General features: G+C 42.1%; 1 protein-coding gene across 4 annotated transcripts in view; it reads left to right on the forward strand.

The window, feature by feature from the left end:
* The window catches only part of USP13 (ubiquitin specific peptidase 13), a 133,727-nt gene extending 126,591 nt beyond the window's left edge, over positions 1-7,136 (forward strand). For all 4 annotated transcript variants that reach the window (XM_056121841.1, XM_056121839.1, XM_056121840.1 and 1 more), the window contains 2 exons: positions 4,077-4,161; positions 6,779-7,136. In XM_056121841.1, the coding sequence (XP_055977816.1) occupies positions 4,077-4,161; positions 6,779-6,872 (179 nt within the window). In that variant the 3' untranslated portion in view covers positions 6,873-7,136. The remainder of the gene's footprint in view (positions 1-4,076; positions 4,162-6,778) is intronic.
* The last annotated feature ends 6,567 nt before the right edge of the window (positions 7,137-13,703 follow it).

Below are 13,703 nucleotides of genomic sequence, written 5' to 3' on the forward strand. Positions count from 1 at the left end.
ATTCTATTGTTCTAAAGGATACTTGTGGAAATTTAGAGAAGAATCAGCAATAACTTTCCTGTCTGGCTACTCACCTAATTGTCACTTCTGTTTCTCTGTGGAAAAAAGTATGAAAGTATAAATTCACCTGTTGAGTTTTTGCAAATATGTGAGAGATTTTTCTCTTGCTGTTGATTTTAGCAGGAGGTCTTGAATAATGCGTGGGCTGGTATCTTCCATTGATAAACATGGTTAATTTTAATTATAGGACTAACATTTATGCTATTAATTTATTTTCATATTCTGATTATATATGTTAATTGGTTTTAACTGATTAGGGAAAGAATACATTTGGAGGCTTAATGATGTGTTTGGGTGTGTTGGGATTTGTGGATTTTCCCTTTTCTCTCTGTTTTGTTAACTTGTATTTTATTTATTTATTCATTACTGAATCACTATGAGATACACAGTTACAAAGTTGTTTATGACTGGGTTTCAATTATATAATGTTCAAACACCCAACCTTTCACCAGTGTACACATTTCTCACTGACTATATCCCCAGTTTTCCTCCCACCGTCAACCCCCAGCGTGTCTCTATGACAGACACTTCTCTCTCTCTCTCTCTCTCTCTCTCTCTCTCTCTCTCTTTCTACCCTTTTTGACGTTAAGGTTTGCAATATGTTACCTTGTGTTTTAGTGTTGGTGTTTAGGCAGGGTTTCAATTATATGAACCAGGCTTATGGTTAGAAATGCTAAGTACAGTAGCCGGGATATGAAAACAGTCCAGTGTCCAACAATAGATGAGTAAAGAAGTTGTAGCACACGCAAAAAAAAAAAATGGAATATTGTGCAGCTACAATAGAGGGAAAAGGACAAATACCAGATGATCTCACTCATCTCTGGAATATAGAGATCAAACAAGGGACTTTGCAGAATTGAATGATGAAAATTCCCTTGGCCTTTAATTATAAAACTGAGATTCTCAAGTGATGAGTGGAAGAAGAGGAAGACTAAATGTTGTAAGGTTGGTAGTGGAGGGTTTGGCGCCTTGGATAACTTTTAAAAAATAAGTAGCACTGTAGCACTGTCCTCCCATTATTCATCGATTTGCTCGAGTGGGCACCAGTAACATCTCCATTGTGAGACCTGTTGTTACTGTTTTTGACATATTGAATACACCACGGGGAGCTTGCCAGGCTCTGCTGTACAGGCGGGATACTCTCAGTAGCTTGCTGGGCTCTCCGAGAGGGATGGAGGAATCGAACGTGGGTGGGCTGCGTGCAAGGCAAACGTCCTACCCACTGTGCTATCGCTCCAGTACCAAGAAAATTAATTGTCATTAACAACTGCTTTTGCTTGGTTTCTGGTTTTAAACCTAGGGGTTGTGGCTGTCAGTTAATGTGATAACAAGTGAATGGTACAAAAGACAATCTACTCTGATTTATTCATTTATATTATTATCATATGAGAATAATTATTATTTTTATTAGGCTTTTGGGGTCATGTCCAGCAATATTCAGGGGTTAATCCTGGCTCCGAACCCAAGAATTATTCCTGTTGGTGCTTGGGGGACCATATGGAATGTTGGGGATCAAACCCAGGTTGGCTGCATACAAGACAAATGCCCTACTCGTACCCTTGGTCTGACTGCAATAATTATTTTTCTAATTTATGCTCCATCCTTTGGTAGGGAGGTTTATAAAAAGTGTGCACAGTATAAAGCGATATAAAACCAAGTAAAAATGAAATAAAATAGGGGATAGGATTGTAGTACAGTAGGTAGGTGCTTGCCTGGCACACGACTGACCTGGTCTGGATCCCCAACACCTGAGTATGGTCCCCTGAGTTCACAGGAGTGATCCCTGAACATAGAGTCAGGAGAAAGTCATGAGCACAGATAAGTGTTGCCCTAAAAGAAAAAAAAGAAAGAAAAGAAAAAAATAGAAATCAAAGGAGACACTTGATTCATTCATTTATGGCTTCAATGAATACTGTTACATGCCTACCAAATGCTGAGCTTCAATGTTTTAGTAAACAAAAACCAACTAAACTTTGTGTTTTCATTGAATAATGTTCTATTCTGGAGCAGAAGGCAGTTGAGAGTAAATTGATGAACCTGTAAGTATTCATCAGCAGGTGTTACTTTGAGATAAGAGTAAAGGAGGGTCAAGGGAACAAGGAACAAGAGATGGGATTGGGGTGGGGGAGACAAGGTTGCTCTTTTGGAAGGTGGTTCAGAAACTCCTCCCTGAAGAGGCAACTTTTGGTCTGGGATCTCATTGCCAAGGAAAGTTTCCGACATAGGAGGTGACAGTAGGTATGGAGGCTTGAAGGCCAAGCAGGGATGTTTGAGGATGAAACTGGAAGAGCTGGAGTGCAAAGAGGAAGTGAATGGAAGGAACAGTTGGACCACATAGGTTCTTGTCCAATCAAGAGTTTACTTTGAGATACCGGATGCCCCTGAAACGTTGGAGGCCAGAATACCACCACCATTTGACATCCTTTAAAGACCACTCTGCCTGCTATATACTGGACATAGTTGGTAATGGAGAGGAAGGAAGCCGGGAGGAATCAAGGGAATCTAATGGAAGTAGGAATAAGTGGTTGAACTTTGGATATATTTTCAAAGGAAAGTTCTCAGGATTTGTTGGTGGATTGGATTTATATGAAGAGTGAGGGAGAAGTTAAGACTTAATCCTGTGTTTCCTGTGGAATGGCTCATCATTTACTGAGATATTTATGGCTGAAGGAACTATGCTTAACCAACTAGGGATCAATGGGAACTCTTTTAATCTGATAAAGGGCAGTTATAAAATATCTCAGAGCTTATATCATGCTTAATGTTGCAAGACGGAATGCTTTTCACCTGAGATCAGGAACAGAACATGGATATTCACTCTTGTTCCTTCTGTTTAACATTGATAGGAGTCATGGCAGTTAGGCAAGGAAAAAATATTTAGAAGGCATGCAGATTAGCGGGGGAAGAGAAAAGTCATTTTTTATTTGCAGATGACATGATCCTGTATATAGAAAGTTCTAAGATACCCACTTAAACATTTAATAGATGGGTTCAGCAGGGTCTGTAAAAGAAACAAGATCAATATAAAATATTCAGTTGTGTCTACCTATATTAACAATGATGTTCCAATTTTATTTTAATGAAATAAGAAAATAATTCCATGTAATGCCATGATTCTGGCTGAGAGTGCATGCAAACATGTGTATACATCACACAGATGTATACACACATACCAAATTGTGATAAAGGGGCTGGAGCAATAGCACAGTGGGTAAGGCGTTTGCCTTGCATGCGGCTGACCCGGGTTTGATTCCCAGCATCCCGTATGGTTCCCTGAGCACTGCCAGGAGTAATTTATGAGTGCAAAGCCAGGAGTAACTCCTGTGCATCACCGGGTGTGACCCAAAAAGCAAAAAAACAAAAAACAATAGCAAGAAAACCAACCAAAACTCTGACCTGGCTCTTTTAGAAGTTGCATGTTTCCTTGTTCAGTAACCATGAGCCTGAATTTTGGCTCTCTGTAATTTATAGTCATGAGCCAGTCAGAAATCACAGGAAGCATATTCTAAAGCATTATCCGTTTTATAAATGATAACAGCTACGTGCTGTCTCCCTCATTATCCTGACATTTATATGGCATTTTAGTTTGAATTGCTCATTTATGCTTCATAGAATCTTGTGAAGTGTGTGGATATTTAATATCTGTGAAAAGACTTAGATGAAACCACTCGCCCCCTCCTCACAGGCTGCTTGAAGGCAATGGCAATGGGGCTGCCCTCTAAGATCCTTGAGCTAGCCACTAGGCCAGGCTGTGGGATTTTAAAATCCTTTTCCAGATAAGAGCTCATTGGCAGCTGCACTGTAAGTTCATATCCTGCTTGTTATAATTTGCACATTGAATCTGGTGTCTCTTTGGTTGGGTATGCATGTGGGTTCTCAGCATAAGAAGGTAAATAGATTTTCCCTGTCTGCACTTTTGCTGGATCAACACAACTGTTTTTTTCTCTATTCTGACCATAAGTGCTATTGATTTCTGAAAATGCTGTCTTGTAACGCAGTTGTTTCCTTGTTCCTAGTGTATGAATTATTTGCGTTCATCAGTCACATGGGAACATCGACCATGAGTGGCCATTATGTTTGCCATATCAAAAAGGAGGGAAGGTGAGTCTTTTTTCTTTGAAATGTAAATGACAGCTGTTTCTTTTGAGCATTAACAGTGTTCCAGGCTTTCTTCTAGGTGTTTCATTATGTTGCCTAATTTGATTCTCAGCGTTAGTCTTGTATATTCTTACACATCAGGACAACAGTGCTGGGGATGGCTAAAGCGCATGAGGTTAGTGCATGAGTCAGAGTCTTCCTCAGCTATCACTCTGAAGGGTCTACTCTATGGCACGTCCTGAGACACAATGTGTGGCATATTTGAAATCTCTGTGAGATTTCCACAACCAGTCCACAAAACAAAGCTGGATGTCCTGCTGCGTTTCAGTTTCAGTTTCAGGTCAAACAACAACTATCTTCATAGTATACATGTCTCAAGTATTATCGGGATATGCTTATACTGTCACTGCCCTCCCATTGTTCATCGATTTGCTCGAGAGGGCCCAGTAACGCCTCCATTGGAGACTTTGTTGTTACTGTGTTTGGCATATTGAATACATCACGGGTAGCTTGCCAGGCTCTGCCGTGCGGGCAAGATACTCTCGGTAGCTTGCCGGTCTCCCTGAGAGGGGCAGAGGAATTGAACTTGGGTCGGCCATGTTGGCTGCATGCAAGGCAAATGCCCTACCGCTGTGCTATTGCTCCAGCCCATGCTTATACTAAGAGATTGTTTCTTACATATCTGAGATTCAGGATTCACTGGGTATCCTGTGTTTTGTCCAGCAACTCAATGCTTTGCCCTACTGTAACCTTGCAAGGCTTCTTGGTCATATTGTTGGGAGAATTGTTGGGTATGTGATGGACCTGGACTGAGACAGTTACGGGCTGGAAGGCTGTTGTTCCCTTGGAATCTTCTCTCTGGGCAGAATGCCATGGGACCTTCTGGTTCCCTTCCTTATCTTTCCTATCAGCAGCCTGCGCACCCCTGCCTGAGACACAGATGCATCTTCATGGACTCAAACCCCCACCAGATTTATACCAGGACATGGACTTCCGTCACTTTCCTCCCTATAGAAATGATTTCTTCCCACCCAGAATACCTCTGTGTTCCTTTTGGATGGATCTTTTTGTCTTTACAACTTTATTAATAAAATAGTTGAGCAGAGGGGCTTGCAATGAATTGTTTTTATTACCAAGCTTAATATAGTTTTCTTGAGAAAAATGCTAAATTATAGTCAAAGCAGTAAAATTTCTTTTTTTAAAAAAATTTTTATTAGTGAAACACCATGAGGTGCAGTTGTAGACCTACAAATTTTTATGCTTGGGTTTCAGTTATACAATGATCGAGAACCCATCCCTCCACCAGTGCCCATTCTCCACCACCAATGATCCCAGTATCCCTCCCCCACCCCACCCCACCCCGCCTCTGTGGAGGGCATTCCCTTTTGTTCTCTCTCTCCTTTTGGGTGCTGTGGTTTGCAAAAGAGACATTGAGTGGAAATCATGTTTGGTCTATAGTCTACTTTCAACATCCATCTCCCATCCTGGGAGGATCCTTCCAACACCCTTTACTTGGTGCTCCCTTCTCTATCTGAGCTGCCTTTTTCCCTAGCATGTGCAGCTGACCTTCAAGCCATGGAATGAATCTCCTGGTACTTATCTCGACTATTCTTAGGTGTTAGTCCCCTATTTTGTTACTTTATATTCCACAGATGAATGCAATCTTTCTATGTCTGTCCCTCTCTTTCCAAAGCAGTAGAATTTCTTATGAAGAACTTGAGACACAAAAATTCACAAAGAATCTCATCAGAAAGTCTAGGGCTACCCATTGCCATCAAAACTATATTTTCATGCATTTATCTTTGTCTTATTATTTTCATTGGCAGATGATTTGTCTGTGCACCTCACATATACCACAGGTTAATATACACGCATATTTATAACTTTGGAAAAGTTTAGAGTTAGTACCTAATTTTGTGACCTGTTTTACCTCTCTTCAAATATTCTGATTATTTTCTCTTCAAATATTTTTGCAGACATTTGAATAGTTGTATAATAGTTTATAGCATGACTATTATCTAAGATTAAACGTTGTTATACACAATTTTTAAAGTAATTTCTGAATTTTTGTTTGTTTGGTTTTGGGCCATAGCTGGAAGTTCTCAGGAGCTATTCCTGATTCCATTGGGAATTCTCAGGGGATCATATGTGGTGCCAGGGATTGAACTGGGGTTGGAAGAATGTGAGGGAAGTTGCTTTCCCTACTGTAGTATCACTCTGACCTCAGTTTCTGAGTTTTTAAAATGAATATGTGCAACTGAAATTATGCGATCAAAGGACCCAGTGTTTGGTTGCACTTTTAGTAACTTTTTCAGTTAGTGCAAGAATAAAGGAGCTGGTAATTTCCTAGCTTTCTCTTCTTTTTTATGCAACTGGTTTGAGTTGGAATATCTTACAACATCACAAATAGGGGCTGCCAAGGATGTAGCTCAAGTGATAAATCACTTGATTTCTGGCATTGAAAAACAAATGAGCAATATATATATATATATATATATATATATATATATATATATATATTGTTCTTTTAAATTCTGCATTTTATCATAGAATAACTTTGTTCTGTAAAGATACCTGGAATGGATTCAAATCTATCAAATATTCTGTCTTTTGTTTTCAGATGGGTAATCTACAACGACCACAAAGTCTGTGCCTCAGAAAGGCCCCCCAAAGACCTGGGCTACATGTACTTTTACCGTCGGATACCAAGCTAAACCTCAGACCTACAAACATACAGATCGGCAAGAAGAAGCCATACGCCTTTTTAATTTGCCAAAAAAAAAGAAAAAAAAGAAAAAAAAAGGAAGATGCTGTTGGTATCGGTATCGCCAGACATGGAGGGATTTGTGGGGGTATTTATAGTTTATTTAAAGAACATCATTTGAAGCCTTCTGAAATAGAACTGGGACGAAACTTCTATGAGTGATGATACACTACTGTAGATATTTTTTTCTTTTTATAAATGTTCAAGGAGAGGATGATTTGGAAGGAATTTATATCGCTGGTGGGGGGATCTGCCGCTGCCACATCCACATTGGGGTTCACCACCAACCTGTTAGTATGCTTTAGAGATCAGTGGTAGTGGCCCCCAGAGAAAGCAAGTAACGAGGCCAATGATGTGCCCTTACCTACAATCAATGGAAAAGTCCACTTCTGTCTCATATCAAAAATCAGTAACTGGGCTGAGCTTTATTTGTGACCTAAGTTTTTCATAACACAACATCATTTCTGACCTCACCATGCTGGGTGATTCAAATATTTAATTGAGAGCTATTTTCATTTCATCCCATCATGGCTCATTACACTGCACCTTTGTGTGAGAATGAGTCTGGGTATGGGCGACGTTTTCGGCCAACTTGAAATTTGGTGTTTCAGGAAAGGGTAAACCCCAAGAGGGGATCAAGCAGGGCTGGAAAAAGCAAGTAAATATTTTAAACTCTAACTCAGGAACAATTTAAACAATTAGTTCCCCACTCAGATTGCCAGACGTTTAAGGGCTGTGTTACCCCTTTAAGTGCTGGCAAGAATTCCCTGGGGTTTGTGGCAAAGGGTGGAAGAGTGCCCGGTGCCCTTAGCAACACCGTATGCTACTTCCCAAAGGTAGGTGAGTTCTGTGTCTTGGCAGTCCTTCCCCTTAAGGTGCAGTGTGTGTCTACAGGCAAACAGATATTCTTATCGCAATACACAGCTACTCCCTCAAATCATGTTTGCTCCCTGAATCACATGAACTGAACGCTCCCCTAATCTTGCTTGCTGAGCTCTTTGCTGCTTCGGGGTCAGGGTTCCCAGTGGCCCTTTCTGGGATTATCACCTCCTGGCTTGCCTTCACTGCTTATCCTTGGTATCATGTCGGGCATCATTAAGGGTTTCTGATGCTAAGAAACTATATGGTGAGAGGAAAGACCCTCCTTTCCGTTTTGGTCCTTTGCAAGCTGGGGTTAGCTTTGAGTTCCCAATGTGATAAAAAATCAAAGCAATTGATTTAGTTTTCCTCCTGCTCTCTGCGGAACCCCAGGGTCTCTGAAATTTGCCTTTCAGATAATTTGGTTGAATCAAAAGCAATCAGGTGGTACTGCTGACTGCTTGATATCCAGTTGAGTGGTAGAAGGATGTTTTGAGACACTGTAGAAATGGAACCACACTAAGTCAAAAATGGTGACCTGGGACTGGTGAACAGACAGGATTCTGGTTTCTACAGAGCTCTTAGGTCCTCTGGACAAGGTCTGAAGCCCAGAGCCTTGTAGCCCAGAGACCCGGCTGTTGTCTCAAGCTGGCTGTGGACCTTGGACAAGTCCCACCTCCTCCCTGTGCCTCATTTCCTCAACTGCACAAGGTGTGCGACTGCCCTGACCCTCTCTTTCCAGCTCTGCTTTGAGGACATGGTGAAATCTCTACAAGGGGTGGCCAGTTGGTGGGAATGTGTGGGTACAAGGAGGTTCTTCCCTCTTCCTTCTCTCTTTTGGGTTTCCTTCAGTTGGGGAACAAGTGAGATTGGCAGGAGTGTGTTCATGGCGCTGTCATTGTCTACTTCACTGTTCCCACCCGTGCTCAAAACTGTCACTGTCCCCCTCTGTCACTCAACCCTGACTGCTGTTGAAATCCCCATTCTGAGCAGCCTTACCAAACCCAGTCTCCCGAGGGCTGAGAGAATAGCCTAGAAGAAAGACTCCGCACTCAGAGCAAAAGCTTGTTTTCAGTGCTCTCTCAAAACAAAGGTCTTTTAGGGACTGTGGGTATGATGGGGGGGTGGGTGTGGGGTGTGGGTTGAAACATGGACAAAGAGAGCAAGTGTATTTTGAACAGAAGAAACAATTTTCTAATACAACTTTGCAAAACAAATAGTGTACAATCAGAATATAAGATTATAGGCAGGCTCTACATTATTTAATTTCATTAAGCTAGAGAAAGAAATCTAGACCCTTTGTTGACCCAAAAGATGTAAAAAAAAGTATAATGTGGCTGCCTGTAATTTCTGCCTCACATAACCAAGGGCTATTTCTACAAGGCAACGTTTTATACATGTGCCATTCATTATTTCAGATTGAGTTGGAGAAAACTGGAGCAATTAACAGATTTCTTGCTTGCTTAACAGTGTATTTATATGTATACCTTAATATATATGGCAGGTTTCCCCTGGAATATCAACCTGGAATGTACTGCTGAGTTTCACATGTGTGTAGATGAGATTTATTTGTGACTGACGCTGGAATAATGTGTGGATTTTGTCAGCCGATTTTCGGCCTGTTCGAAGTCCTCTGTGGAATCATGATGGCGTAATTGTGCAGTTCTAATTGTGTTAGGGGTGTATGTGAAAGCGAGCACTTTCTTCCTGTAAATACCTTTTGATAACCATCTGTGTAAAGTCCTAATGAATATGTCTTTGGAAAATATACCATATCAAGGTTTTTATTTTGTCACTGGATCTAAATGTTTGTACAATGAATCCAAAATCCAGTTTGGTTCTGATTGGAATTTTTTTTCCTAAGGGGGTTGGGGCAAGAGGGCTGCTGAATGCACTCTGGGAAGAATCTTGTTTGAATATCACTTGACATCAGTGTTGCTGTAGTATTGGGAATTGACTTGGCTGTTTTGTCCTACCTACAAGAGAATGTGCCTGCTATTTCCTGCTCTCATTAGGGACTGCAGGAAGGCTAGAAGGGGTGAGTCCAGCCCACTAAATCCCTTGTTCTCTCCTAGACAGCCAGACAGTTCTGGGGAGAGTGTCTGGTTCTGTAGTGTTAAGTTGGTATATAAGATCACTTAAGCTGTGTTCCAGAATTTCCTTGCCAAGTAAATCATTCTGGAAGAGTTTTTATTTATTTATTTTTCTCTCTTTCTTTTTGTACATGCCCAGCAGTGCTTAGGTGCTTGGAACCATATGGCACCCAGGGATCAATCCTGGCCTCCCACATGCCAAGCATGTGCACTAACCTTTCCAACTATCTCCACACCCAACTCTCTCTTAAGAGTCTCCAAGGACCGGAGAGATAATCCAGCATGTAGGGTACTCGCATTGCACACAGCCAACCTGGGTTTAATCCCCAGCACCCTGTACAGTTCCCCTGAACCCCACCAGGAGTGATCCCTGAGCACAAAGCCAGAACTGGCTCCAAAACAAAACATTCTCTAGAATTGCACCACTTAATAGGGTAGTATCATTCCTGACTTCTTAAAATTAGGTTTCAGTTTGAGTGTCAGTTGAGATTGAATACCAAGTGTGGAAGACTTTGTACCTACAAAAGAAAAAAATAGTCATCAAGATTTTATAGATTTAGCACAGAGGGTACGGCGTTTGCCTTGCACGCAGCCTATGTGGCCAATGACCCGAGTTCGATTCCTCCGCCCCTCTTGGAGAGCCTGGCAAGCTACCGAGAGTATCTCGCCCTCATGGCAAAGCCTGGCAAGCTCCCTGTGACGTATTCGATATGCCAAAAACAGTAACAACAAGTCTCACAATGGATATGTTACTGGGCCCGCTCGAGCAAATGGATGAACAACGGGAGGACAGTGCTACAGTGCTACATGCCGAAAAAGATTTTAGGTGATATCGATTTAATAAGAGAAACATGTTATGTTTTCATTAGTCCTTTTTATCTTTTCTTTTAAATAAGCCTAACAAAAATCAAAGTTAGATACACAACTTCCACTGTGCTCCTACTGGGCACTGTTGCTTTAGTCAGTTGGTAAGGTGGGGTGAGCACAAAACACCATTTGTCAAGAGGGCACTTCTTGGAAACTTCCAAGCAGACAAAAGCAACACAGATATTTCATGGGAGTTCAGAGCCTGTAAGGCCCAGTATACTTTCCAGAAAGAAAAGAGGGAAAGGGTTTCTCCCTTACATCAATTAGTACAAGACCCAAAGGAAAAAACCAAAGCAAACACACCCCTAACCGGTTCCTTCAACTTTGCCCAGAAGCCACTTGCTTTGCACTTATTTCTCACGCATTTTCCAGGGTGCCAAGGACCTTAGCCACCTGAGGATGATGGGCATGATTGTTTGATTTTAGGCAACGTTCTCTTGTGATTTCTGATGCTTCTGTGTTAATTCTGGCCAGGGCTTGTGTGTGGCAGTCCTCTATGAGTCTCAATCCTGTATCTGAGGCTGCTCTCACAGCCTTGGGCGAGGCTGTACCTGCATCCCCCCCCACCTCCCACTCTACTCCTGCAGGTTTTTGTGTTGGCTCCTGAAAGAGTTTGTGTTTGTTTTCTTTTGCACTAGTCAGAGTTGTTTAAAATATCTCAAATATGTTGGGATAGTATTTATTTGTGATGGAGAGAGAGATGAATGATTTATTGCTTCAATTGTTTTTAAATTAAATGCTATTCTCACAATCTGAGGTCTCTTTCTGACTCTTTTTTTCTTCTTTTCCCCCCAATGCCAAGAATTCTGCCCTATTCAGATTTTCCTTTAGTGGTACAGGAAGAGTGAGATAGAGGCTAATTTCCTCCCCATATATCTTTTAGACATCCAGGCTGCTTGGTCCCTAACAGTGATGGGGCAGCAGCTGGGATAGCAAGATATGACCTCCAGGATGGAGTGTGTGTGAGGGGATTGAATATCTTTTACACCATTTCAAATAGCTTAAGTCAACACTTAGAGTCCTTGGGGGCCTCTCTGCGGCCTCTGGCTCTGTTTGTTGGTGACTTCCTTTACCCAGGTAGAAGCTGCATTGACACTAGTAGGCATTAGAAGATTTCAGCATCCCTTATCACATTTCAAGAGGGTATGCGTTTCCAATTGCTGCTGTAACAAGTCATCACTAACTTGTAGCTTAAAATGATACTTTCCTTAGATCAGAAGTATGAATGAAAAGTGGTTTTTTTTTTTTGGTGAGGCTCCCAAGTGGTCTTTAGGGTTCTAGGGCCACACCCTGTGGACTCAGGTCAACCAGACCAGATGGCCAGCATGTGTGCTGCTGTGAGGTTCCATGGTGCTGAGGAATGCTGGGATCTCACCCAGTCAGTGCTAGAGCTCAGGGGTTCCTGGGGCCACAGTCAGCAATACTCAGGGATCTAAAGGGCTAAAACAGGTAATGCTCTGGGGGTCTCTGTGGGGTCAAGAAGCAGGGTGTATGCTTTGCCTACACCTTTAGCCACTGTACCATCTCCTTGGCCCTGAAAATGTATTTTGTTTTATCTTGTTTTAAATTGGGGCGGGGGACGGGAACCCACCCAGTAATGCTTAGGAGTTGCTCCTGGCCCTGCACTCAGGAATTATTTCTGATGCCGCATCATATGAGATGCTGGAGATTGAACCCCAGATTGTCTGCAGGCAAAGCAAGTGTCCTACTTACTGCACTATCACTCTGGCCCCATGAAATTTTTTTATAGGGATACAGTCAAGACATCCATCAGGGAAGTGAAGGAGAGAATTTCTTCCTTGCCTTTCCCAGCTCCTTGAAGCTATGAACGTTCTTTGATCTGTGGCCTAGTCGGGCCAGCATTACATCATCATCTCTGCTTCTACTGTTACACTTCCTGTTTCTCCGGCCTCCATTCTATAAGGACCTCCATTCTAAGGGTGGGTCCATTGGGCCCACCCAGGCATTCCAGAATAACTTCCCATCTAGGATGATGATGTGATCACACTGACAGTGTTCCTGTGAAAGGTAACATTTACAGGTTTGGGGGATCAGGACGTGGCTCTCGTTGAAGAAGCATTATCTTGCCTGTCATGCAGGATCTGCCAATTGATACTTAAAAGGTGACCATTCCATGTTTACCAGTGTTTAAAGAATGAACATACTTTTAAAAACATTCAAGTATAATGACTTCAGTGGTGTGTCATGTGTTCTGTTGAGGGGGTAAAGAGGAGAAAGTGATGGGGAGAGTGAGGCATTCTTTATGATCCAGAGAATGACAAAGTTATCAGAATGGTATATGCCAACTTCTCCTGGTTTATCTGCCATATGCCCCTGGGCCTTACTGGAGAGTTTGTTAGTGTGTGGAGGCACTGTTTGAACTCAAACTCCAGCTTTTCAAATGTAGTCAGCGGAAACTTCAGTCACAGTGGGAAACTTAATAGGAAAATGGTGAGTTGGTCTTTTCTGTCATGAAGCCAGTTATTAACATACTGTAAACGTCTCATAGTGAGGTAGGGATGCAAGAGGAGAGTCCAGTGGATGACTCCAGTACTGTGGCCAACAAACTACCCGAGGCAGGGACTTCCTCTTATACCTCAAGTCTTATCCACCCGAACCGTCTCATCTACCTGAACTATGGCTAAGGTGTGCCAGGAGGTAAGTTCTCACAGGCTGTTGGAAAGAGCATCTTTTCATTGTGCTCTTTTATTTGATATTTAAGATGTAATTTATTTGAGGGGTGGGACTGCCCAGCAGTGCTCAGCCGCTCCTCCTGACTTTGGGCTTCCTGGAGTTGCTCCGAGACTACGCAGAGCCAGGCATTGAACCCAGGCCTCCTGCGTGCAAAGCAGCTGTTACAGTCTGCTGAGCTCTCTGGTCATCCTTCTTTTCTTTTGTCCTTTTCTGTTCTTTGTTTCTAATTGTGCTTGGAATTAAATCTGGGCCCTTACACATGCAAACAA

Source organism: Sorex fumeus, unplaced genomic scaffold, assembly GCF_029834395.1.
Source record: "Sorex fumeus unplaced genomic scaffold, SorFum_2.1 ptg000044l, whole genome shotgun sequence".
Taxonomy (NCBI): Eukaryota; Metazoa; Chordata; class Mammalia; order Eulipotyphla; family Soricidae; genus Sorex; species Sorex fumeus.